The sequence below is a fragment of the Paracoccidioides lutzii genome (assembly GCF_000150705.2).
Source record: "Paracoccidioides lutzii Pb01 unplaced genomic scaffold supercont2.2, whole genome shotgun sequence".
NCBI classification, from domain to species: domain Eukaryota; kingdom Fungi; phylum Ascomycota; class Eurotiomycetes; order Onygenales; family Ajellomycetaceae; genus Paracoccidioides; species Paracoccidioides lutzii.
The window spans coordinates 1114529-1140589 of NW_015440948.1; the positions used below are offsets into that span (position 1 = coordinate 1114529).

The window sequence follows — 26061 nt, forward strand, 5'->3', positions numbered from 1 at the left end:
GTATATGATTGAAAATTGAAGTTTTGTCTATGATGCTTGGTTAGAACTGAGTCTTGAAATAATTAGGAAGGTAAACTAAGTAGAGGTTTGTAGAGAAAGATTAATTGAATGAAAGAAATATACACACACCGCCACTGGGGTCGCAGGTGTGGCATATGCGGTGAACGAGGAACAACAACACAACATACCTTTGCGCGTGAAAAGCTTACAAAATGCGACAAAAAATCTTTGTACAATCCTTTCAAAAGAAAATTGAGGAAAGTTGTGAAAAATGACAGAAAGAAAAGCAAGACTATGAGCATAGAGTGTGTTACAGGAGTGATGGAGGCAGGTAGTTACAACAATGTCGTTTGCGGTGGGATGCAGCGCAATCAAAGAAACAACAGCGCAGTTGTCAATGGACTAAGCATCATAGCACGGAAAAGGTCGCCTCTTACCTTGATGTATTTCGTGGAATAAACTATCGATTTGTCACAAGTTTGCCAGGAGAAGATGAACCAGAGGTTCGCACTCGTAGGTCCTCGGAAATGGATGAGAAATACAGAGCAGCAAGAGTGTGTTGTGATGTTGAAAGGGTTGAGGAACGTGCAGAGAGGGTTGGAGGTTTACGGAAGAAAAGAAAATGCGCTGCTGTTCAATCAAGGGTTTCAGCTGCTGGAAACATTTCAAGGCTATTCAGGGGCTTGAAATAGTTAATAATAATGAAAAACAAAAAATAGCCAACAACACTCCAACCAAATATCCCGTGGCACAGCGACTGAAGCCCGAGAGACATGGTCTTCCCCATGACCACCAAGGAAATTATGAGGATTTGTTTTTCGGTTGTATTTTTTTGGGGGGAAAATATGTACTTATATTTCCCCTCCATTCACATCCATTCCCAAAATGATTTCTTTTTAGTTGCAGTTGGTGCTGCCATTCCCTTTGCAGCGGGATCCTTTTTCATCCAACATATTTTCTCCCGCGTTTGGGTTTGGGTTGAATACAACTCAGCATAGTCGAGAATTCAATGAATAATGGCTAGCCAAGGCATTGGACGTGAGAGCATGCAGCACACAGGACGTTACGGTTAAATGGGCGGCGTTTCCAGCTTAAAGGTTCCCCTATATTCAGGGATCTTCCAGGCTTCGATAAGTCTGACTGAGCGCCGTGACCCTCTCGGTTGATGCACCACGACATTCATTCTATTTTTGTGGGAGAGATTAACCCGATGGCTGCAACGCTTTGTGGCATATGGAAGAGCAACCTATATATTTCTCCAGATGAAACCACCCGCTTCAATGACTCTTTCGACAGTAGTTAAGGCACTGAGACGATTTAACCCAGCTGTTACGGGGAAACAAAGGTCCTGTACTCCGTAAATAACTAAGCCGGAGTGTTTCGATGGGAAGAAAGCTTATCCATGCACTGATTAGGATGCTAATGTTGCAGTGCGAGAGGCAAAGTCCTTCCTGTCGTCACAACGAAAATAAGATAAAAACCACAATAATACCAGAAGCCCAATACTCCCATGAATATGAACATGATCCTGAATCCTATGTAGCTTCTAGGTTAACCCTGCCATCTCACAACAGAACAACAGAGATGTCCATCTTTTTTCACAGGCTGGAATTTCTCATGTCACGGCGGTTGGGTTGGTTGAGCATCCTCACGGTTCTGATAATGGCTGCAAAACTAAAGTGATTCTGCCGGCATTTCCAACTCCGTTCCTGGGAATATCTCGATTTGCCCGGTTGATGCGATCACCAAACAACCCCCCCCCCCGGCAGCATCTGGAACCTTTGCAAAGAATATTTAACGAAGAAAATTTAGCAGAACGAAAACGACACAAGGCCCACTGGTACCAAGCTGATTTCCGTTTTAGGCAATTCTCCACCGCAAGATAGGGCATAAACCCTAATTCCTTCAAGAGACGCAGAGCTCCGAAGAGAAGAACAGACAGACAGGTCCGCTCACAACTAACATATTCCTGATATGGATTTATTACTATTAGTCATTTTAATCGGTACAATCTTCATAGCGAACTTTCCCCAAAATTGAGGCTCTGACCCCGGCCAGCAGCCCGCCTCTTCGCCCAATGAAACTGTACAATCACGTGATATATATATTTATATATAGATATCCCAAAATGGTTTAGTCTTTGCTAGACCTTTTCAACCACTCACAGCCCGCCAAATCCCTTAAGTAATCCTCCGGCGAAAGACACACAGAAACCGCAAATTAACCACAAATATTATCTCCGCTGTAGTTCAAGCACTTCCTCGACAACGACGACGACGATTCCGAGCCCAACAAACCCACCAGCTCCTTCCATCCCTTCTGCTCGATCGCCAAGATGACTCACGAGTCCGTTTACTACAGTCGTCCCAGGACCTATGGCAAGGGAAGCCGCCAGTGGTAAGTATCTTATAAACTTCAACATCTGCCCATGGGAGGAGGAAGATGGGGAAGAGGCGGGGGAAAAGAAGAATTGGAAATGGAAAATAGATGGTATTGAAAAGAAAGAAAGACAGACGGAGAAACGGAAACGTGGAATATTGGACATGCAGGATGGAAAACACATGGGGGTTGGAGAGTGGTTCGCTGACTATTGGAATTTCTTCGATGTAGCCGTGTCTGCGCACACAAGGCCGGTCTGATCCGCAAGTATGGTCTGCTTGTCTGCCGTCAGGTAAGGAAATCACGGTTCCCGATCATGAAATTTTTCTCTTTGAAGACGAGAGAGAGGCAGTGCTGAACTGGGAACCTTGTTTGCTAACATTCTTTCTTTCTGTGATATGCAGTGCTTCCGTGAGAAGGCTTCCGATATTGGCTTCATCAAGGTAATTATCCCACACCCACATACATACATACATACATACATATATATATATATATATGTATATGTATATGTATATAGATAGATAACGAACCCATCCGCTCCAACCGCATTGTGCGAACAAGCCAAATCTATACGAAGTCTCCTCAGAGACGGATATCTTAAATTGCACTCAAGGAAAAAGACACGAAGCTAACCAATATATTTAGTTCCGGTGAAATCTCCTCCTCCCCTTGCTCCCAGTAAATCGCATCTATTCCGCCCGCAAACGTATATCGAAAACAGCTCACTCCTACGAACCATACGAACCTAGTAAAAAATGTCTAGATGTTTTTAAATGTCTACAACACCCGTCGCTATCATTTAAGAAGGGATGGAGGGAACGAAGATATAATTTTCAGAAAACCGCAACTATGATGACTTGAGGGGGATTTCGATATATGAGAGAAATGGCTGTGGAATATTTTGTCGACTTGTTGGGATTCTTTTTCATCCTTATTTATCACCTTCCTCATTCCTGTTCTCTGTCTCCTTTTTTCAAGGTCTCGTCCGGATCATTTTGAATGGGTGTTTTTTTGTTTTTGCTTGAGTTCTAGAGAACAAAAATAAATACAAATCAGTCAATTGATTACCCACATATGTGCCAGCAGACCAATCGGGTTTTTGTTCATCTCCCCCAGCCGTTGTGTTGTTTTCTGTTTGGGATACTGCCCCCACGTCAACCCCATGGCCTTAAGAAATTATGCATATATATGCTGAATGACTTACTACGGGCTTGACAGCCGTGAATCTGCCCGCTAATCAGAAGCTCTTTTCCCCCTCCTGCCATGCAATGAGTAAAAAAAGCACATGATATAGTTAAGTGTTCAAAAAAGTTAATATGTTCATATATTCTTAAAATCTAATTAAACTTTATTTTCAACTTTATATGACTGAACTTCTATATATATAACTATTTAACTAGTTAACTAGTTAATCTTTATAATCTTATTAAGCACTTGTCATGAAAGCTTTAGTTTTCTTAGAAACTTTTTTGAACTTACTTTCAATATTCTATAACTATTGAGAGTAGTATCAAACTTCTAGGGTATTTCATTGGAAAATGAGTGCAAAGTTCTAGACAGATTAGATCAGAAGAAAAATAATATGAGTGAAGAGTTTTGATTATGAAAGATTATCATCTAGATATTATTAGTCTATTATAATATATCTTACTATTTCACCCACTGAACCTGTTGAATAGCTTGTCATTCAACCTCCATAGCCTCCTCCATGCTCTGAGTCCTTGCCACACTTATGAGCCCTATCAGGATGCGGCAATTGCGGCTCTCTCAGATATACAAGAATAAGGTGCCTTGAACCTAGTGTAATTTAATTTAATTTAATTACGGATTGTTGAGTGTAGATAACTTGAATTAAAATCTAGCTAGGTGGGGTGCGGTGATTCGGGTGTTCGCTCATTTAAGTCGTTCACCCGTAAGTGGATTAGTAAAGTTACGTTAAGTTAACTAAGTTATGTGATATGCGCCCATTTCCATGAACAATAGAAAAACAATAGGAAAGAAAATAAAAGAGGGATTTAAAGAAAGGAAACGATTTGGAGCTCTCACCCGGTGCAAATGATTCGCAATGGACATAAAGTTCATACTTGTCAGTAACAGAGCCCGTAAAGATACAGGGCAGCTAGCTCCATTGATTAAAATTCGGATAGTGCAAAAAGGGACCCCCCCCCATCACCGCCACGCTCCACTCCGCCCCGCCCAAACGAAGGTGACTTGCTCCTTAATCCTGATCTCGTTGAACCAACACTTCAACTGCAGAAGGTGTTCTCCCATGTACATGTACACATACACAATACAAGACCCCTTTATATGCTACTCTCGGTTCCCAGCTTCTAAACATCTTTATTTCGTATCTTCAAGCTCCACCGCATATACTGAACAATGCGGTTGTGGTTTTCTCATCTCTTTTAGCAGTTTTTAGTATGGAATGATTTTAGAACTCTTGTTTACGAAAAAAGATCAGAGGAACAATCAATCAATATATCCAATGGTAGCGAGATGTAAAAGACATGTCTATACAATTAAAAACACATCATTTTCGTTTTTAACACTTCATCGTAACTGTATACAGACATCCACTCCACTGTCATCCTCCTTATCAGGATTACTACTACACCACATTAGCAAAGAGCATATAGCTAATCGTCATCATCATCCTCATGTGCTTTTTGGTTGTAATGCTGTTCCCCAATGACACAAGAGAGCGAAAAATGAAAAATCGAAACTTAACCTGAGATATGATGGGTTGGGACGGACGGCGGAGGCGAGGGATTAGAGGTGAATAGGCCAAGGAGCCGGGGAACAGACAAAATACTAAAAAAGAAAGGAGTGTGAGGGGGTAAATTGGGATGCTAGAGCACAGGCAAGAAAAGAGAGAGAAAATTAAGATAGTACAAGGTCTTAATAAAAGAAATAAAAATGAACATGAAAGGGGAGAGAGGGGAAATTAAGAGAGCTAGCTAATTAAAAACACCACTTGTTTAAAAAACATCAGAAGCAGTCTGGCCTTCTTTCTCTATTTTTTTTCTATTTTTTTTCTTCTTTATTTTGTGAAACCCAGTTTGTTTGTTTTTTATCCGTCACCTTTTAAGTAAAAATTTTGGACGTTATGTATGAATTCATTGCTTCTGTTTCTCCTCTAGGAATTTCGCTGATCTCTTGCTCATGCTGTTTTGGGTGGGTTAGTTAGCTACTGGTCTTAAGAGAAAACTGAATCAGGGTTGGGCACTGTTTGTGGTGATCCCAATACATACAAATCGAAGAATGAAAACTGGCTCGGGCTGCTGCCGTACTCGTAAACGAAGCGGCTGGCAAGGTAGCTTCCGAAGATGGAGCGCAAGTAACTGATGGGGACCTGGAGGTGAACCTCATGTTAGTCGAATATTACATACGTTCATAAAACACAGCTTTATCCAATGGCCAAGAAAGATATAAAAAAGGATATAAAAACACCCACCCTCTCCAAAATGGTCTCCAACCCAATCTTTTCCAAAAGCAGCTTAGGCAACGCATCCCTAAGCACAGCCTTCCTCAGCTCCCGATCCTCCCACAACTGCGTCTTCTGCAACTCCTCATCCAACTTTGTAATAGCAATGCTAAGCTTGTCACTAAGCATACTCCTAGGCATCCCCGTCTCCTCATGCTCGCGCCAGATAGCCTCAAACTCCAACCGCGCATTGCGCTGAATAATCTCCTGCACCTCGCGCACATACTCGACGTAGAAAGTCGGAATGGTCCCATCCTCGCGCACGCACATGTTTTCTTCGAAACCCTTGTCGTCGAAGGAGAGGGAAGCGAGGACCTCGAGCGAAGAAGAGGTGACACCGCCCTTGTTGACGGAGGCGTCTTTGAAGATCACGCACCCAGCTTTCTCGAGACGGAGCTTGCTATCCTGTGTCAGGAAGAGGTTGGCACCCTCGACGATGTACGGGATAGTCGTCTTGCCATTCTCGATCAATCTGGACACGTTACTAAGATCGATAGACTCTGGTCTCCCGCCGCAGGGAACGAACATGTCAAACGACCGCCCTTCGCGCAAGTGGAAGGTATTGCGGAATACGGTGCCGTTGTGCACCACCTCGCCGCTGGGTAGAACGACGTTGCTCTCGTCGACGAGAACACGGTAACCCTCAGGTGACAGCTTGGATTTGTTGAATTCAACGATCATGGCACGCTTCTTTGCCAGTCTGACTAGTTCATCGTGATCTAGACCCTGCGGATCGACAATGACGCCGGACCCATCAACGATAGCGCAGTATTTCTCGTTACCTAAGAGGATCTCGTTGGAGCCCAAATCACCGTCCGGACCACCGGTTTGCATCTTTCGAACGGTTGATGGTTCGATGCCTAGCTTGCGGTAGATGCCAAGCACATACTGGCGGACAGATAGAGTGGTCATGCCATATCTGTCGTGGGGGATACCACCCAGCTTGGGACTCTTGCCCGTAAAGAAGGATTTCCACCAAGGCGCACCGCGCTTGCGAGCATGCTCTGTAGCCCAGTTGACCAGATCTGCCGTATTCTCATCAGGGCCCATGAAGAGGATTTCATCCTGTCCGTGCAAGTCGACAATGGGGTCTTTGATGCCAGGACTAGCCGGTGGTAAGAGAAGGTCAAGGATACTATCGATGTACTTCTCAAACGCAACTCTAGCTTTATTCTGGTGATTGACATCGAGCAAGATGACGCCCTTGGCGCCTCCTTCGGGGATATCCTTATTTTTGCGCTGCTGGGTATTGGCCAGGTTGTAATTTTCATCGAAGAGCGATCGAGCATTGATAGCGTACGCTTCCTTGTCACGACTCTTCACGATTCGGATACCTCCACGCGCGATGTCACGGAAGCGCAGGTGGAAACCACGGAACTCAGAGCTGATGACCAGGAACATTCCATACAGGCGCTGGGGATACTCGTGTTCCGGCAGGAAGTCTGCTGCGAGACGGAAGCTCAGGGCAACTTTCGTAGGGGTGTAGAAGTTGGTTTTGAGGACTGCATTGTTGAAGATGCGGAATGAGTTCATGACCATCTCGTCATTCTCGCTGACGACTGTCTTGGAGACAAGTTTGTCAAGTCCCTCTTGATCCAGGGGTTCATCGACTTGCAATCGTAGGTAACTCAGCGTTGGCAGGAAGTCATCGGGGACACCATCCACCATCTGAACGTAATGGGTCTGTGCGAAATCAAGATAAAGCTTGTGGATGAGCTGGGGATACTTGTTGATGATTTCAAGGATATAGTCCGACGTGAAAGTTTCGGTACGGAGTCTCTTCTTGATCTTTGCCAGGAGTTCTGCATGGGAGCTATTGCTCGAGTCGAGGATGGCGGTAAGGGATGTATATTCGGAACCCAGGCGGTTCAGGAACTGTTGCACAAACACCCAGACGCAGTGAGCGTAGATGGTCTCCTGTAAGCTGAGAAGGCCGCTGGCAAAGTGGCCCTGAAATTTGTTTTGAGGGATGCAGTAGAGCAGAGAAATCTCCTTCATAATTTGGTGAATAGCAGCTTCGATGGGTGGGTGTTTCCCAGAGATTTCAGCACCTGCCATTGGCTTAAGATAGAGGGATACCACAGTGATGCCGTTGGAGAAGTTTTCGAGATACTTCCGTGAGCTTGTCAGGCGGTAGTAATGGTAGAGATCAGAAAGCGCGCTGAACATGCCCATAGCGGATCCCTGGCGATAAGCAATAACAAGTCTCTTCTCGCGAGAGCCTTCAATTTCAAACATTTCGATAACAGGACCCGAACGTGCAACAGCATTGATGATGATTTCCTGGTAGATGGCCTTCGTGTTCGCGGTGGCCTTTTGCAAGAAGCGCTTCTCTCCAACAATTTCAATATTGGTCTCTTCCGCGTCTGGATGGGGCTCGTTGAAATGACACTTGTAGACGAAGTAGCAACGAAGCTGCTGCTCATGGTTATCTGGTAAGGAACTGGCAGAGCGGAACGTTTCGACGCGATACGCATTTTTAGGGGTGCAGCCGTTGATGTATTTCTCGTCGATGCGCTGCTCGTAGCGAGGACCATCGAAAGCACTGATCCCTGGCTTGCTAGTGTCGATGTACACGGCATGATCAGGGGCTTCCTTGTCCAATCTTATCTCTAGACGCTTATCATCCCGGGCATATGCCGCGACCTTGGCAGCATAGAGTGACAGGATGTGACTGACGATCGCATCGACCGACTCAGTCTGGAAGTACATGTCGTCAATGCCAAGCATGTTGTAAAACCAATTGGTTTCTGATGGGACAAACTCCGAGGGGATGAATCCCTTTTCCTCAAGCTCATCCATCACTGTAGAGTTACTAGATGTTAGTCACTTAAGACCCATATGAAGTAAAAAACACAAAAATAGCAACCAAAGAGAAAAAAGAAGAAAAAACCACTCACCAGCCTCCATCTGCTTCTTCTTCCCCTCGAACTTCGCCGCAACATACCCGGGCCCCTCCTCGGAGAGCACACGATGCGTGCCACCGGGGATACCCAGATGTGTAGGCTGAGGGGATGGCTGACGCCCCGGGGTGCGAATCACCATCTCCAGTTGCTTATTGATAAGGGGGGGCCTCTGGAAGCCGGTGGTCGGGGTTCCAGTGCCAGATCCTTCCTTGGAGGAGAAGGGGCTGGGACCTGGTCTAGTCGACATGGAGAAATGGGTGCTGCTCAGGCCGTTGGCTACGAGCTTCGGCACTGAGTTGTCTGTGGCCGCTGCCGGCTCCATGTTAGAGGTGGAGGTGGGGTTGATGGTTACGCCTTGGGGAGTCATGGTTTTTATGTTATGCGGACCGGGCATGGGACTTCGTTTGGGGTTTTTGGGAGGTCTGGCACTTTATTTCAATTCGGTCTCAAGACTGGCGGAATACAGCGATTGGCATGGGAGGTAGCGATTGTACTGTAGTTGTACAGCAGAGTACAGTCTTGGAGATTTAGGGATGAATGGATAGGAATGTGTGTGTGTGTGCGTGTGTGTGTGTGCGTGTGTCTGTGGGGGAGGTGTTTGCGGGGGAGGTGTTTGCGGGGAGATTTTTGCGGGGGAGGTTCTCGCAGCGGATCAGCGAAGCTGGGAACAGCAAGGTGGGGAATTCAAGCTGAGAGGGAGGATAATAGGGATAGCTATGAGAGACGCTTAAACTGGAGAACAGGAACAGCAGGGAGCGAAGGTAGCAACAACTGCCATGGAGCAGAGGAGAGGAAATTCAGAAGATCGGGAATTTTGATCTGTTCATGTGTCAATGTCAAGACCATGAGAAAATGATCAAAAAAAGTAAATAAGAGTTTCCAAATTTAAAAGAAGCCATTCAAAGAAAGGCGGAAGTTTTTGCCTTAAATAAGATAAGCCGTTGGGCAACGTCACCCAGAATGACGAGAGGAACTAAGGAACCGCCTGAAGTATATACAAAGTAAGTTATATATACGTATGGGGTACTGTGTACGGATGAGCGTCATTTGATCGCAAGGTACGGTACAGGTGATTACAACCCTCAAAACACTAAGACAACCCCACACCACGCGGCAAGCCATTGCTCAGGCGGGGCATACGTATTGAAATTTATCCACACCGAGACACCTGCAGGAACAAGGTGGCACGCGTGAAAAAAGCTTGGGAAAGGCCGTGACAATACACACCGTAGCTTTGGGGCCAATCAGAGGTGGAAGTGTGGCTCTCCCAACAACACGGAAAGCATCGGTTCAGGTGCGGTGGGGCAAGGGCTGAGGGAATTATTTTATTCCTTGCCGAAACCTGGCACAGATATGCGGTACATACGGTACATACGGTACATACGGTACGGTATGCGTATAATACGTATGGTAACTGGGAATACCGTAAAATTCATCACCAACGCTTGTGGATCATGGTTTTAACAGCTCCCTTCCACCTGTGCAAAGACAAAAAAAAAAGAAGATATCCAGGATATCTCTATTCATCTTCTTTTTTTCTCAGCGGAAAATATAAATATCCATTTACAGCTAATTGCAGGTTCAGTTAAATTAACACTCTAATCATTTATGGTCTCCCGGACTGAGAAAACCTCAGCCATCCGAACCTTATAGCCAGGCGGGCTCTATCTATCAACCTTCCGGAGGCATCACTCTCCCCTACTCTTCTCTATCGCATCATTATTCAAACAAGATCCATCCTGTATACTTCCATACAGGCAACTAAGCAAGCACACAAATAGGAAACTAAATCCCGCCAACCGATCGCTCTTTAAACTCGATCAGATCTCTGCAGACCACGAGATCAAATTAAAAAAAGAAAATAAAGAACAACCAAACCCGGTGCTCGCAACAGGCCAAACAAACGGAGGCCAATCCATCCATCTATCCATCCACGAATCAATCCGTGATCCATCCAATGGATCCACGATTCCACGGATACGGTCCGTAGGTAGGTAACCTCCTCCTAACAAACATCCATTCCAAGCTTTCCCAAGGTTCCCCCGCTGCACGTGACTGACAGTTTGGCTTGGCTGCGGCCCAGCCGACCAAGTGCCCAGGTTAGGACCGAAGTTATTCCACACCGATATTCCTCAGTAACAACCCAGCCCATTGATCGACACAAACCCGGCCGCACAAACCTGGGAGCTTGGAGGCCTAGACCCCGAAAAACAACAGAGAAAGCTGAACGCTGCTTGTCTGAGCTTGCGGGGGAGAAAAGCACTTGAAAGGACGCTGGGGCGTTTCTGGCTCCAGATTACGTAACCGTCCCCCGTTCCACCGCCAGGCCATGTGGGGTTTTGGGCTGGAACGGGAGAGCGCTTGGGCTGTGATTGGGCGGCTATAAATATCTTAGCTCTTTTTAGAAGGTTTAATTTGAGGTTCAATTTGCTTTTTCCCCGCCTGTGGATTGACTGTATTATGTACCTTTTGCACGGAGAAAACGTCGGACGGGATGTGAATTAACTTTTCTCAGGACATTTGTATTCGTTTTTAGTATGGACTGGATCCGAGTGTTCAGAGTGAAGGGGTTATAGGGACCTACTTATGTTGAAGACAGGTTGGGTATACTGTGCTGGATAAGATTGGAATAGTAGTTGAGTGCAATTTGGGAATTCGAGTTCGGTATATTTAAAAATACTTTAACGGCAAATGATATTGAAATGGTTTAGGTACAGTCCATTCTGCTACAGGGACAGTAGTTACATGATGATGCCTTTTTGCTGTGTTGCGGGGAAGGGATAGAACAAGGTTCTTCCCCTCCCCCTTAGTGTTCCTGTTTAGAAGGAATAAGAATTAGTACATGATGAGGAAAAAATCATGAACATTGTGCCAGAATGAATGACACGGTATGATCCCATGGGTTTAACATTGCTGTCGAATTCTGCTTTAATCCTAGGCTATTAGTGACGTAATTGGACGAAGAGGTATGAATGGAAAAGAAAACAGTACCTCCTTGTCATGAATGCCAGGTAGTTACCATGGGGCAGGAGAAAGAAAAATAAAAATTAAATCCTCAGTTGTCCTGAGATTTAAAAAAAAATTCGAAGTGAAGCAAATGCTGTAGGTGAAAAATATAGATAGAGAGATATATATATCATGATATCATATCTTTTCATACCCATACTCCACTCCTATCATAGTTAAGTTACCCTCCACTGTAGCTCACCTCCTGAACAGCCCGGAAACAAACCAAAAATCAAATAGTGAAACAAAACACCTCAGGCCACCAGAAACTGCAAAAGATTCACCTCACCAACACGAACAATGATGCATTCCAACCCTCAATTCTGAGACGGGCACTGAGCAGAGAGAAAGGAAACCTAAAATACAAAAAAATTGAAAAAAAAAAAAAAAAAACCCTACACATGGATCATATGTTCCCACCGCCACCTTGTCCAATTGGAATCATTATCCCTAAGAATCCCACTTCTCCAAGCGCCCACCGTATCATATTTCAATTAAACCCAGCTGCTTGGGCCCCCGTTCATCTCGTCCACCTTCGGGTTAATGTGGGTAAAGCCGCACCAAGACTCCCTTGCGCTTCCCAGTTCCCAGTTACTATGTATTAGACCCCCAATTCCCAGTGTTCTAGTTATCCCTGTGCCCCGGTTTCTCCAGGCCTCCATTCAAGGCTCTCTACCCAGACTGGCTATTTGCGCCTCACCACTCAGTGCCCTAACCGGCCCCAAATGCCGTATCCCGCCTTTTTCAGCAATGGAAACCAGATGAAGAGGGGGGCTTTTTCATAGGGTTAGAACGGTTTGATCGGAAGGGGAATATGATTTGCACGAAAAAAAAAAAAAAAAAAAAAAAAAAAAAAAAAGGTGTGTAAATAAAAAGAAAATAAGATGAAAATGTGCAGATAGAGAACATGCTAAACTTCTCAATGGATGGGAATTTTTGCGGTTATGAACGGGAGATGAGAGGGAGAGGGCACATAATTTAGAGATTGTGGGACAATAATACTAAAATTCTTGCATATTTGTACATATTGAACATATATCATCATTTTTTCCATAGTTGTCTAATGGTCAGTATCGATTCCACAGATTCATTTAAGGTTCTCATCAGTAAGTAGATGACATGATGTCTACAAGCTAGGGTAAGAGAGAGAGCATTCACTAAATGTAAAATGGGAGCGGTCAAGAGATCTCGATGTTACATCTCTACACCAGGTTCCATTTCGTGCTCACTTCTCCTTCTTCTTGAGGCTATATCCCCACATAGCTGCTTGAAGGATTTTATATGTCGCTGTTTTGCATTGAACAATTTCTAAAAATTATTCCGTCATTGATGACATAAAAATAAGAAAAGAAGGATACCGTTGGTCCTGGTGGGGCTTCGCTTACATATAAGAAATAAATAAGTATGGATCCTTGCACATGCACGGGGATGCTTGTATTCCTAGAGAATATGGAAGTGGAGGGGGATTTGGAAGATTCTTTGGACAGATTGGCAAGCTTATCGATTGCAAAGGTTGCTAACTACGAGAAACGATATACAGGAAGAAAATAGATCACGTGATTGGGTACCGACATCTTTTGCACAAGACTTATCCTTGCGCGAACCTACACATGAATAGATCAACTATGCCACTGCGTTGATGGGTAAAGGCGTGAAATTAAGGGGAAATATTTCCGACGTTGGAACCAAAAATGTCGCTGGCTGAGGTTGAGAGATCAAATTGGGACACATTTAAGTACGAGAATGGAGCGGCATTCCAATTGGCAGGGGGATATAATATATATCTGCATGGGATTCTCGGCGGAAGATGTGAAATCTGGGGGAATGAAAAATATGGCCTATGACCACTACTTAATGTGGAGACAGACATAATGTTTCATGATCATGACCGTATGGGATATTATCACGGTGGAACCGCCGCTGCAGCTCAGGACAGGTTTATGATTGGAACATGCCAGGGTGAGTTGGCCTCGCGGGGCTCATTTCCGGGTCAGGAAGGTAAGTAGAAAGTCTTCCACTCTTATAGGGGAAGAAGAGGGTGTATGATGCACATTCCATCTCCGTTTTAGGTGCAGGGGGGTCCGTAGAACCACACTGAAATAACTTAAAGAAACTGCAGCCCGTTTTGCAGGAGCGTATAAAGGTATGCAACCTAGTGTATGGCTAGCTCATATGCAAGATACCTAACACAAGCGGCGTCATGCTTCCTTTCTGCTCTTTCATTAATTATTATTAATGATTTGGATAGAAAGGTGGGGAGTGCAGCAAATGGCCATGGCTTCAAAGCATTTAAATTGTGAAAACGGAGGAAATTTCACTATAGTTAACTGACAAGATGCGTCAGTAGAGCTGTCGCGATGAGATGAGATTTTAAGAAGGTTGAATGTTGAATTAAGTGTATAGCATGTTACGACAGAGGCAAACGTGGAAGGAAGAGGCTCTGAGGAAGGAGGTGCCAGGTCTATCCGGTTGGTATTTGGGAGAATGGTCAGGCATGACGCTGGAGAGGTGCATAGGTGTGGTGACGGGGAGTTTGGGATTCCGTCGATGGACTTGAGGAGGGATAAAAAGAAGCGCGGAAGTCTCTCTAGAGAGATAGATGTGGATATGATCCGCGCATAATTTGAGAATTGTTCCAAGCTTTGTCTAGCAAAGACAACTCATAGGTAGACATATACACGTATAGACGAAATATATCAGTCCACTGACGATTTCACATGAGCTGTGGTATTCTATCATTCTGTAGCTCTCAGAAAGGAGAGATTGAATCCTTTCACATAAAAAAAGGAGAAAGATAGTTCAGCAAGTTGCCATTCGGAGCATAAATTGGATACCAAAACCGTGATGCATAACATATATAGCAAACGATCTCCCGTCCCGTCCCGCACAAACGACGGAAGCGCATCCGTATCCGTATCCGCACATCTCGCGTACTTTGCCGTATCTGTCAAGTCAGTTGTTATATCCCAATATTATCATGTGGTGAAGAAAGTCGCCTTTCCTCCCATAGACGATGCAAGGATCATTGAAGGAAGTGGAGGCAATTTCCGCAGACGCAGATTTTCTAGAAGCCCCTTTAGCACACAGCTCGAGCAGAGTTAGCAGGGGATTGGAGTCCGATCGGCGGCAGTTGGCCTGACTAAGCTGGACACGAAAGAAGCCGGAATGGCTGTCATTGGCTCCTTAACTCTTCCCTGACTTTTTGTAGAAATTTTAAGACCAGGAGGCCTGAAGCGTAGAATTGGACACTGTTACATTTTTGTGTGGGTTTTGTTGGATGTTGTTGGAGGTTGGATTGTTGGCTGATGGAAAATTTATGTAAGGTTGTGTTGATCTCGGGAACTGTTGATCAGCTTGCTTGTTCCAGTTAGCATTTAGATTTTGTTAGATTTTGACACTGCAGTCTGGCAAAAGAAAGGGGTGCACCTATTCCCTCTTATTAATATATATATATATATATATATATTTATTTATTTTTATTTTTTTAAATTAATGATTGTTTTTACTCGTAAACCTCTGAAACCTTTAGCTGGCCATCCCCACAAAGCCACTCAGGCCTAGTATCTCTCCATCTGGGGGAAGCTGAGATTTCGTTACACTACCACGAATGCTCCGTACTGACTAGCGAGTTCGAGAACCCATTCAGTTTGCGTCTCAACTCTCGAGTAAGAGCTAAGCAAGTGAGCTCAAGGAAATGAACAATATAATAATAAATGGTAATCCCGAAAGTATGGGATAAGACATGTCCCAGAGGTTGCCCGCACTCGCACGAGGATTCACATTCATGGATGTGATATGAATCTTAACCCCCATATTTAAACCCATCTTCTGTATTGACACTGGGGGGATCAGCTGTATGACAGTGTCAGAAATTTACCTCTTCAGACCAACTACCATCGCAGCTGGAAAAGCTGGGGGAAATCGAATACGAGAATTCAGATAATAATAGGAAAATCTGGGGAACCTCTCACAAGAACTCTTATTGTTGCCAATTAGCACTAAGCTCTGGCAATCTGCGTACTGATAACACAGACCGTGGTACAAAGGGAAGAAAACGACACGTCAAGAATTTGGTTGTTTTTTCTTTTCTTTTCTTTTTTTTTTTTTTTTTTTTTTTTTTTTTTTTTTTTTCCTGAGGTGTAGGTATGTGAGCCAACGGGCCTGTAAACTGCAACGGATGTCGGTGTTTGAGGCTACTATTGATGCGCTGGCACCAAGGAGCCGGTTCAATGGAGCCCTAAGAATGAGGTTAGTGAGGCTAGGCCGGGCAAGGCAGCAATAATAACAAGCCGTTGTTATATCGCAGGAGAGGGATGATCGATTTGGCAAGTTGTAACTCGCCAACTTGTCATCGATACCAAGAGGCGCGTGCTAAAAAGGCTCTGCAGCCAGTGTCTGTGTTCCTGCTTCCCCGGATATTCGAAGCAAGGAACCTTGTGAAACCTTGGAAGACAGCCAACAGCCAGTTATTGTGCACAACCGGCTTGAAATCAACGGCATCATCTCCAATATCAATCATCAATCACGCCCTGCACCTGGGAGGCCACAACCCTTTGCCCCCAAGCCCAGAACGGATCTTGCAACCCGCTACACGAAAAGTACCTCAGAACCTCAGCGCTAAGCTGCAAATAGCTCTCTAAAATAACTGAACTTTCCATTTCCCGCCTAGTTGCCCTCCACCACCTCCCCCCATCCCTCCCCCCACTGGAGGGGGGAACGGAACTGCGGAACAGGTGGATTCGTTGGCTAGGAGGTTACAAGTACCCGGTACCACCGGTCGATGGTAGCAGCTCTGGTTAGCCAGACGGAGACTTGTTTGTTCTGCCGTACCCCTAGCCTGAAGCGACCTTATACAATACCATACTGGCACTAGTTAGTTTAGCTGGTTTGGTGATGACTGTTCTACCCCGGTTTTTTTTTTTTTTTTTTTTTTTTTTTTATTATTATTATTTCAGCTGCAACCATCTGGCGAGATATTTAAATATGTGTTGGGATTCCGCTGATATTTGGATTTCTCCTTTCTTCCTCTTCATTTTTTCCCCCTCCCTTATCTGCTTGAAATGACCAAATAATCACCTAAAAAGAAAGCGGTTACCTTCCCGAAGCTGTATTTTATCACTGATCGAAACTACGACACACCACTCGTTTCCTAGCTCTCTCACCTCCCGACATACTTCTGCTCTCCTGAACAACGGAGCTCAGGCAAAAATACCTAACCATCCTCTCTGCTCCCTTAATCGTAATACCATAATCACCAAAGAACAAACCTTCCAAAGCCCAGACGAGACACAGTAAGTAGTGATTCAAACTTCTCATCTCGCCTCTGTCGTTTTTGTTTTCGTCTCATTCATTCTTGTTTGGCGTGGCCCTATTCTTCTCGGCCTCCGACGGGACCTCGGCTCGCCATCATGGGCCTGGTTGGAGCGAAAATAATAGAATGGTGCCTTGTGGCGAAGGATTTGAACATCTACATACACGTGCAATGGAGAATGGGAAATATAAAAACATTCTTCTCCTCCTTCATCTTTGCTAATGACTCGTATCCTAGACTTCTTCGACTATCAGATTCCACCCTCTCGCTGGACGTAATACACACCCTCGATACCGTCCTAATTAAAACCTTACACAACTGCAAAGAACAGGACGAAAGCAAAGCTTCCGTTGAACGGGAATCTAACAATCCAAACACCAAAAAGACAACAAGCCATACAAAGGTATATCAATATCATATACTTCGACAATAAAAACGAGGCCTCCACCTCACGTCCTCCACCTCAACCTCCTCTTTAAACCAGCCGAAACGCCAACATGACCTCCACCATATCTGAACAACCCTACCAAAACATCCTCTCCCCCATCCCCTCAAAGCCCAAGTCCGACCGCGTCAACGACCCCACCGCCACTTTCTCAGCAGCAACCTTCTCCCAAGAAATCTCCCGCGCCATGCAAGCGTCCTCGTCTCAACTGCCCAAGTACGTCTCGTACTCCTACATGGAGGATGCATTCGATCAGCCGCCTCCACCGCCCCCATCACCAGTGGGGTGGGCGAAGTCTTGAGAAATTTGGGTCGAAAAAATAAATGTGGGGAAGACAAAGTGCCCCACAGGGGGTTAAGGGTTATCATAATACAAAAATTATTTTCTTTTCGTGAAGTTTTGCATCTTTGTTCTCTTTTTTTTCTTTTTCTTTTTCTTTTCTCTCTCTCTCTCTCTCTCTTTTTTTTTTTTTTTTTTTTTTTTTTTTTTTTTTGGTTCTTTTCCCCTTTTCACCCTTTAATCTCTCTCTCTCTCGCTTGATCATTTCCTTCATTTCATTAAAAAGGCACATTTTGATGTTGATTCATACGATCATCCACATGCGTACGAATATATACATTCGGCGCGTGGTGTGGACGGAGAGCGTGCGCATGGATAGATTTTCAATAGATAGGACTGGTTCGGATATCCCTTGGCGTCTCTGCATTGGATTTTTTTTTTCTTTTCGTCCTTTGGATATTTTGATTTCTGCTTTTCGATTCACCTGCTTTCTTTCCCCCCCCCTTTTCTCCTTGCCCCGCTTGTCAGGAGATGCGTTTGGTGGCAGTTTTCCTCCCTGTTATTATTTGTTGTCCCGCTCTCGTTTTACATTTCCGGGTCCTAAAATCCATATATCTGTATCTACTTACAGTATATACCGCCTCATAAATCGAATTTTCCTACCAATTGGGATACATATTTCCCACTCGTGTTCGACTGTCAGCCCGTCGTTGGAGAGTGAGAGGTTGTGCTTTCTTCCCCCCCCGGAGTTCCTCTGTATTACATTTCTTAGCGCGGGCGGAGGGTTCGCCTGTGTCCATCGTCTGCTGTGTATCAAGAGCCCCGTGTACTGTATTGTATATATGTTCCCATGTACGGGGTACATGAACAGCGTGGCGAATTTACGTTCGGCATCTACATATGCCCAGGTGTGGGGAAGTATGGGGACATAGCCTGACGTCCTCCAACATCTAGTTTCCCTCTTAATCCTTTTTACCATTATAAAAGCCAATACCCCATCGCATATCCTGCCCCTGATGCCAGACATGAAACCGGGAAGCCCCATATATTCCGAAGGTCCCCATCAATCGCCATTTGAACCACCCCCAAAAAACAATCAGGTCAACTCAACCACCCTTTTCAGCCTTCGAAGATCCCCCACGCTTTACTTGCCCCGTTTGCCGCCCTTGCCGGGGTTGTCCCGGAGGCGCCTCTGTACGTACATAAATCTCCTCCAGCGCCCTGAGCGCATTCGCATCCCCCTGCAGCACGCGGCGGTTAAGCACCTCCAATTCAGCCATCTGTTTCCCCGTCTGTGCCCAGCCCTGCAACTTCGCCTCGAAGTTCTGGTTGCGTTTCTGGGAGAAGGTTGTGCGGACGACATCTGTTTCCCCCTTGGCGCGTTTGGCGTTCATGAGGCGCTCAAGGAAGCGGGCTTGGTTTGTTGAGGCTGTTGTTTGAGGTGGTGGTGGTGGTGGTGGTGGTGGTGGTGGTGGTGGTGGTGGGGTAGATGCATCTCCTGCTGTTGCAGTGGGTGTGGATGTGGCTGTTGAGCCTTGGGTGTCACTACTTTGTTTGGGTGTTGTAGAGGACCCGGAAATCAGATTTGCCTTTTGGCCCAAGATTTTGACACGATTGGCGGAGATCAGGTCATACTCTTGATGATGTCGGAGGCGAGGGAGCGTGGAGCGTTCTTCGGGCATAGAGAAGGTCATCTCTGTTCCGACGAGGTCGACCCATGAGCAGGAGAAGATTTGGTTCCGATAGGAGATTATCGGGTTGTCGGAATGCAAGTCCATGATCTGGATCTGGTCTTGATGCCGCAGGGTCTCTAGATCTGGCTCTGTGCTGGCATTGGCTGGCTGCTGATCATTATCGTTGGCCTTTAAGTTTGGGAAGTGCGGGGAGTCGAGCGGGGTTGCGGGTGGGGGTTGGGATGGTTCCGCAGTGGACGTGTCATGAGATGTGGAGGGAAAAGATGTGTTTCGTTTCCGTGGGGCTCGAATGAGGCCATTGGAGGATGTTAGGTCGAGGTTGAGGTAGAAAGTCTTGTGGTCGCGACTATTAGCGGGGTCTTTTGAATCTTGAGCAGATTTACAGTCTCAAGTGCTTCAATATGAAAAACTTTCTTCGAGCAGGTATAGAGTTTGAGATTTACGCACCTCAGTCGCGGAATCATCATATTCGTATTCATAGTCCAAATCGTCTGATGCATCCATGGGGGGCAGATGGCCTGGAGAGGTAATTTTTTGAACCCGATTGCGCGGTGGCTTGCTCAGGTAGGACAGACAGATAATGGTCCGGAACCAAGGGCTTCCTAACGTAGGCTGAGTGAGGGAACTGGTAATTTACTCTTTGTATGTATGTTCATGTTTAGTATAGATTAATTAAACTTGGAATAGCCATCAGCGAGAGCAGTTAACCGCATTCGTTTCCAACCTCGTTCACGCGGAGGCGGAGGGCGGATAGCAGCTGGAGTTCCCAGATTGCTACCTCGAGCACCGCGAACGAATGTTGAGTTCAGATTCAGCCATACATAATCGTTCCTAAAGCATGAAACATTGCAGTCGTCGCACAGACGTTCACAAATTGAAAGAAGACCAGAAAAAGGAAGGGAATAAGACACGGATGGTGAGCACGGATAGCACAGGTGGTATTTTTGTAGCTTGGTTTGAATGGCGGAGAAAATGATTTGGGAGATTGACATGATGACATAAGCTGGAAGTTAACTAGTTTAGCTCCCAAATATCAGCTATCTCTCACATCTTCACATCTTCATACACACAGCTTTTGATCTTCTTCAAATTGTTGATTCGATCTTGAATAAGATGCCTTAGTGCAGGCCACAGGGTTAAATAGTTAATATCTAGCATAAATATTATTGCGCAGCAAGAATGGAATCTCAACAGCGCGCTGTAACTCCGCCGCCAGTCAACTCTGCGTCATCCAAGCCCAAATCACCTTTGACTCCAGAGCAGCTTCGCAAAATTGTAGGTCTGTTTGCATTCCATGTAAAAAGTTTTGCGCATACTCACATGAGATATAGGAGATAAATCGAATGAAAGCAAAAGCACTTCGAGAGCAGCATGATTCTGAAGTGCGAACTGTCTCATTATCTGGAGGTTCTGTTTCTGCAGGACAAAAGCGACCATATTCAGCAATTTCTTCTTTAAAATCTCCTTCGAGCTCTCGCGATGCACGGTCAAATAAACCCAAAGAAAGACCTCTTGATGAGATCCTCCCGGCGCGTAACTTCACAAAATATGTGGAGTACGACCTGAGCAAGATGACTGATACTAAAGGAGGGTTTTTAACAGTGGAAGATGATCCGCATAACAAGGTTTTGCACACCAGTGAGAAAGACACAAAACCCGCTCACATGACATTAAAAGAGTGGGAGCGACATCAACTTCTACAATCCTTACGCCGGGAGAAGGCAGGGCCGTTCGAGCCCGGGCTGAGTGTCCTTGATAAGGAACAGAAGTCATGTCGAGAATGCGGCAGCATGGAGATTGACTGGAAATGGGAAGAAATATTGAAATGCGCTGTTTGCAATTCTTGCAAAGAGAAGTTCCCTGAGAAATATAGCCTCCTCACTAAGACAGAAGCAAAGGAAGATTATCTATTGACAGGCTGTAAGTAGTTTGATACACTTTTTTTTGTTTGTATTCTTTATATTGTTTTTGCTTGTGCTGTTTTTTGTTGAAGTCTTCTTCTGAGGCGCATCCACTAACTGAGCTCCTTTCTCTACACTTTTCAAATTCACCAGCTGAACTGAATGATGAAGAGCTTCTACCTCATCTTGAGAGACCAAACCCTCATAAAGCAACCTGGAATAACATGATGCTCTACGTTCGATTCCAGGTAGAGGAGTATGCGTTTTCGCCAAAGAAATGGGGATCACCTGAAGCTCTAGATGCTGAATTTGAGAGGCGGGAGGCTACAAAAAAAAGACAGAGAGAAGCTAAATTTAAGACCAAACTTCATGATTTGAAGAAGCGAACTCGAGTTGAGGCATACCGACGAAGCCGCCAGGCTGCATCAGGAGAAGGGGCAGGTGGCCATTTTGGTGACGATCTTGGCAGCAACAAACATGTGCATGAATGGGGGAGACTTGTTGAGAATCCTGAGACAGGCATCGGGATAAAGACATGCGTGGGTTGTGGGATGGAGGTCGAAGAACTTGAATTCTGAATGTCGTCGTCTTCTACTCCTAGTCATTATTCACATATGCACATACATTACCGTACAAACGTGGAAATCTGGAAATGGGAGATTGAAGGTCCAACCGGGGAGAGGAAGGGCTGTAGGGGCTGTTTTGCGCAGTCCAGTGCCCACTTGACTGCCTCCTAACACCATGTCCAAGTTTTGTCGGATCTAAGATCTATTATATTGTGTACCTGAACTGCCACGCACCGCACTGTACAGAACATGTCTTGTAGTATGCATGGATGTATACACACACACACACACACACACACACATATATATATATATATATATATCCACCCCGCCAAAGAACAAAGGCCCAAAGGACAGAGAGAGAGAGCAGCTAAACAATGAATATATAGGGAAACGGCTTGAGACTTGCTTAGGAGAGACGCCTCCCACTTATGACGAAATCACCGGGAATTTCAATCACTAACTAGTTAGTTATCTATAGTAACAATGATAATATAATCAAGGCGGGAAATCACTTTGGTATTCAAAAGCCACATAAAAAAGTAATTTGTAAGTTATTTATCTTCTTGCTAAGAATAGTGAGCACAACTTACTTTTGCAGTGCATAGTTATTTATGTATGACAGGACTTGTATGTGCCTTCGAGATCAGCCATTGGACGGATGGAACCTGAAACAAGAAAGTCAGCGTCATCGTTCCCATCCTTCCCACCACCCAACTTTTGCACGACCTGCAACAACCGAGCACCAACAGCCAACCACAATGCGTTATCCACGTTATCCACGTTATCCACCGTCTACCTTAACTCTGAGACACGCAAGGGCGCATTCGAGAATCAAGACCAAACTCCCCCCTTTCTCTGTTGCTGGATCCCCTGGCTATTCCCCCGTTCTATTCGCAAGGAGTGAGTGAAATGGTCCGTAGCCTGCCAAAGGACTTACTTTCCTGCGACTTAACGGCAAAAACTAACTATCCGGCCATATTCGATCGAGTGCTTACTGCAGGTAATAAGCTTACCGCGACTTCCTGGACGAAGGATCTCCCATCAGCTCGCATTTCGTGACGAGACCCCTTAGCTAATGCTATGAGATATAGCTGCCACTACAGCTCGAAATCAGCGCTCGCATCTCTAGCTTAACAGCTGCAGTTATCAAGTCAAGAGTAGGTATTGTCTTTAGATTTAAATTTCTTGGAATGGCCCGGCCAGTTCTCCTTTCCCGCACCGTTTCTTGTTGATTGATTTCCATACTTGGGATGGCGATGGCGATGGGGATGGGGATGGCGGATCCTATGACAAGCATCCCCTCAGTCTATAGAAGAAGTAATGTCAAACAGGCCATTCATAGGCTATATCTCGGTCTTCGTTGGCCCTGGATTCCGTCACAACTGTCCTCTTTCTGCATGACGCCATAGATGGACCGAAACTCCTGAGTTCCGCCTGCTGCCGGTCCGAACTTCTGACTGGCCCTTGTGTTTGGCCGAACATGCCGTTTGACAGGGATATCTTCCGATTTTTATTTTCCACCGCTGCGCCTTTGATTATTATTTGATTGCTCGTTTTGAATCTTCATACGGGTCCCGGGAATCGGCTTGTAGGGCTCGTAGGGCTTGTATCTATGCATTCCCGTCAGGCATCAAACCGAACCATATGGGAAATCCGCCATACTTTCTGCGGTGTTTTTTATGTATAGATATATATACATATATATGTGTCTTTTCCTTTCCATTTCTCAGGATCAGTACATTATTTTCTCGTATTTCCGTCGCTCACACCGTTAAATAGTGGCCCTCCAGCCGCCCCTTGGCCATGGCTCCCACCTGCCGCTCCTTCCTCCTACACCCTCGCTTTCGCCGCTTCACCAACATCCTTTGCTCGCCTCCTCGACATCATTCGCTTCTTATATAGACAATCCAGACGAGGATGAAGACGAAGCCCCCACAATTATTGTCCCAGAATCCGAGTGTGAAGCGGAACACGGAAATCCTACTGATGTGGCACCCGGAAACCTTCCCGATATTGAACCCGTGTTGGTTGCTCAGCGTCCCGGTGTTCCGTGGGCGCAGTCGGACCTTTCGATCTGCCAGCAAATGAAGGCAAAATCCCGCGCTGTCATCACCGTTCTATCGTCTTTAATCACATGTGTATCTATGAACGGTCTGGCCAGGGCTCTTAACCCTTCTGCATTCGTTTGGTCTGATGAGGATAGAGAGGAAAAGCATTGGCTTGCGACTTCCAATTCTTGGTGGGATCGTAAAGCATGCCGCTGGCTCGGTCTCTGTGGCGTTGCTCACTACCATGGGGTAAAGGGCCGTTTTGGACATCGCAAATTTAGACACGATGGTCAGATACCACAGATTGATGATGACAACCGGGATTGGGAATACGCATGGCCAAGTGGAAACAAAACTAGCCCCGAGGATTGGGCGGATGATGAACGTCGATTACGCTTGATACCCGATTACGTTCTGGAATATGCACCTCTGGTTCATCTATTTTCTGGTGAACAGTTTTGGCCTACAGATATTGCGGAACATTTACATCACGTCACACCACAATTGAACTATACTCCAATTAAATCTCAGGAAGAGCATTCTACCCTCTCCAACCTTGATGAATTGAATAAGTGGCAGCTGGGGAGATTTGTTTTCTTGACCAGCAATGACAATGTTGAGGGTCGCCCGCTTTGGCTGGGAGGGAAGGGAAATATCCCAAAAGCTGTTGACTCGGGGGATGAATTGGAGTGGAATGGTGGAGTTCATGGAGCGCAGGATGACCTTCCGCTCGACGATATGAAAGACTGGTATGATGTGGGAGATGGAAGTTCTCGATGTGAAAGTTGCGATAGAACGGACCCTGGTTCTCCTGGACAGCCTGTTACTACGGAGACTTCTGAAGGGGAGCAGTTTGCGGCTGGAGTATTTAACGAACGAAGCACACGCGAAGTGAAGAACAACAAGTCTGGCCACAGCAAAGCCCCTGCAGTTTTAATCGTCGTGGATAAAGGCAACGACGTTGTGGATGCATTCTGGTTCTATTTTTACAGCTTCAATCTGGGTAACGTCGTTCTCAATATCCGTTTCGGGAACCACGTTGGCGATTGGGAACATTCTCTTGTTCGATTCCATAATGGAAAACCAAAGGCAATATTCCTCAGCGAACATTCGTTTGGAGAGGCATATACCTATGAAGCGGTGGAGAAAATTGGGAAAAGGGTAGGTTTTCTCCCTGCAACAGAACCTGAGAGATAAATAAAGTAATTCAATCTGACTAACACCTCCTAGCCAGTGATATACTCCGCAACAGGAACCCACGCCATATACGCCACCCCAGGCACGCATGCCTACATTCTCCCCTGGGGCCTCCTACGCGACGTAACCGACCGCGGCCCCCTCTGGGACCCCATCATGAACTACCACGGCTACACATATGACTCTACCAACGACATCCTCCGCGCCGCAAACACCACACCCCACTCACCAACAGAATGGTTCTACTTCGCCGGCCACTGGGGCGACAAATACTATCCCCTTAGCGACGAGCGGCAGTACAGATTTGCCGGCCAATACCACTATGTGAACGGACCCTTGGGTCCGCGGTTCAAAAACCTTGGCCGAAAAACGGTTTGTCAGGGCAGTCCGAGGGATTCGTGCGTCATTCGGAATTGGATTGGGAATAGCATGAGACCGAAACGGTGGGTTAATGTTGGGGAAGGAGAGATGATTAGTGAAGAGGATGCGCAGCAGCTTTTTGGGGATGAGAAGATAATGGTATGAAAAGGGGATTGGGAGATTAGTTTGATTTTCCCCTTTTCCTACATCCCCCCCCTCCCCTTTTTTTTCTTTCTTTCTCTTTCTTGGTATTGGTGCTATTGTGAACTTACAACAATCGTTGATTTGGTTATTTATTTTCTTTCGTTCCTTTTCATTTTTTGGACCTCAAGGGTGGCGGGCAGAGATTTGTTTTTCTCCCTTTCGGCAATGTGTTCTTATACTATACCCTTGTTTGTCCGTCTCTTAGGCGTCTTGCCGGTACTGATCCCAACGAGGGATATTTGCATATACAGGTGATAATTGGTTTAGAGAAGAGA

The 26061-nt window shown here is 45.6% G+C and overlaps 6 protein-coding genes across 6 annotated transcripts; 4 read left to right on the top strand and 2 right to left on the bottom strand.

The window, feature by feature from the left end:
• Positions 1–2335: 2335 nt before the first annotated feature.
• PAAG_01001 (hypothetical protein) lies at positions 2336–2983 on the top strand (the record flags this gene model as incomplete). The annotated part of the gene is made up of 4 exons (XM_015844210.1): positions 2336–2397; positions 2611–2671; positions 2784–2822; positions 2900–2983. 4 exons carry the CDS (start codon positions 2336–2338, stop codon positions 2981–2983), a joined length of 246 nt encoding a protein of 81 aa, XP_015700991.1.
• Positions 2984–5498: 2515 nt separating this feature from the next.
• On the bottom strand, positions 5499–9139 carry PAAG_01002 (NAD-specific glutamate dehydrogenase; the record flags this gene model as incomplete). The annotated part of the gene is made up of 4 exons (XM_002797097.2): positions 5499–5547; positions 5634–5734; positions 5837–8670; positions 8767–9139. 4 exons carry the CDS (start codon positions 9137–9139, stop codon positions 5499–5501), a joined length of 3357 nt encoding a protein of 1118 aa, XP_002797143.2.
• An 8447-nt stretch (positions 9140–17586) lies between these two features.
• PAAG_01007 (hypothetical protein) lies at positions 17587–17835 on the top strand (the record flags this gene model as incomplete). Its single annotated transcript, XM_002797102.1, has 1 exon — positions 17587–17835. One exon carries the CDS (start codon positions 17587–17589, stop codon positions 17833–17835), a length of 249 nt encoding a protein of 82 aa, XP_002797148.1.
• A 1084-nt stretch (positions 17836–18919) lies between these two features.
• Positions 18920–20011, bottom strand: PAAG_01008 (hypothetical protein; the record flags this gene model as incomplete). The annotated part of the gene is made up of 2 exons (XM_002797103.2): positions 18920–19840; positions 19955–20011. The coding sequence occupies 2 exons, from the start codon at positions 20009–20011 to the stop codon at positions 18920–18922; spliced, it is 978 nt and encodes a 325-aa protein (XP_002797149.2).
• A 675-nt stretch (positions 20012–20686) lies between these two features.
• On the top strand, positions 20687–21986 carry PAAG_01009 (DNA repair protein RAD14; the record flags this gene model as incomplete). Its single annotated transcript, XM_002797104.2, has 3 exons — positions 20687–20782; positions 20839–21427; positions 21562–21986. The coding sequence occupies 3 exons, from the start codon at positions 20687–20689 to the stop codon at positions 21984–21986; spliced, it is 1110 nt and encodes a 369-aa protein (XP_002797150.1).
• Positions 21987–23589: 1603 nt separating this feature from the next.
• Positions 23590–25747, top strand: PAAG_01010 (hypothetical protein; the record flags this gene model as incomplete). The annotated part of the gene is made up of 3 exons (XM_002797105.1): positions 23590–23647; positions 23757–25186; positions 25256–25747. The coding sequence occupies 3 exons, from the start codon at positions 23590–23592 to the stop codon at positions 25745–25747; spliced, it is 1980 nt and encodes a 659-aa protein (XP_002797151.1).
• Between the last annotated feature and the right edge of the window lie 314 nt (positions 25748–26061).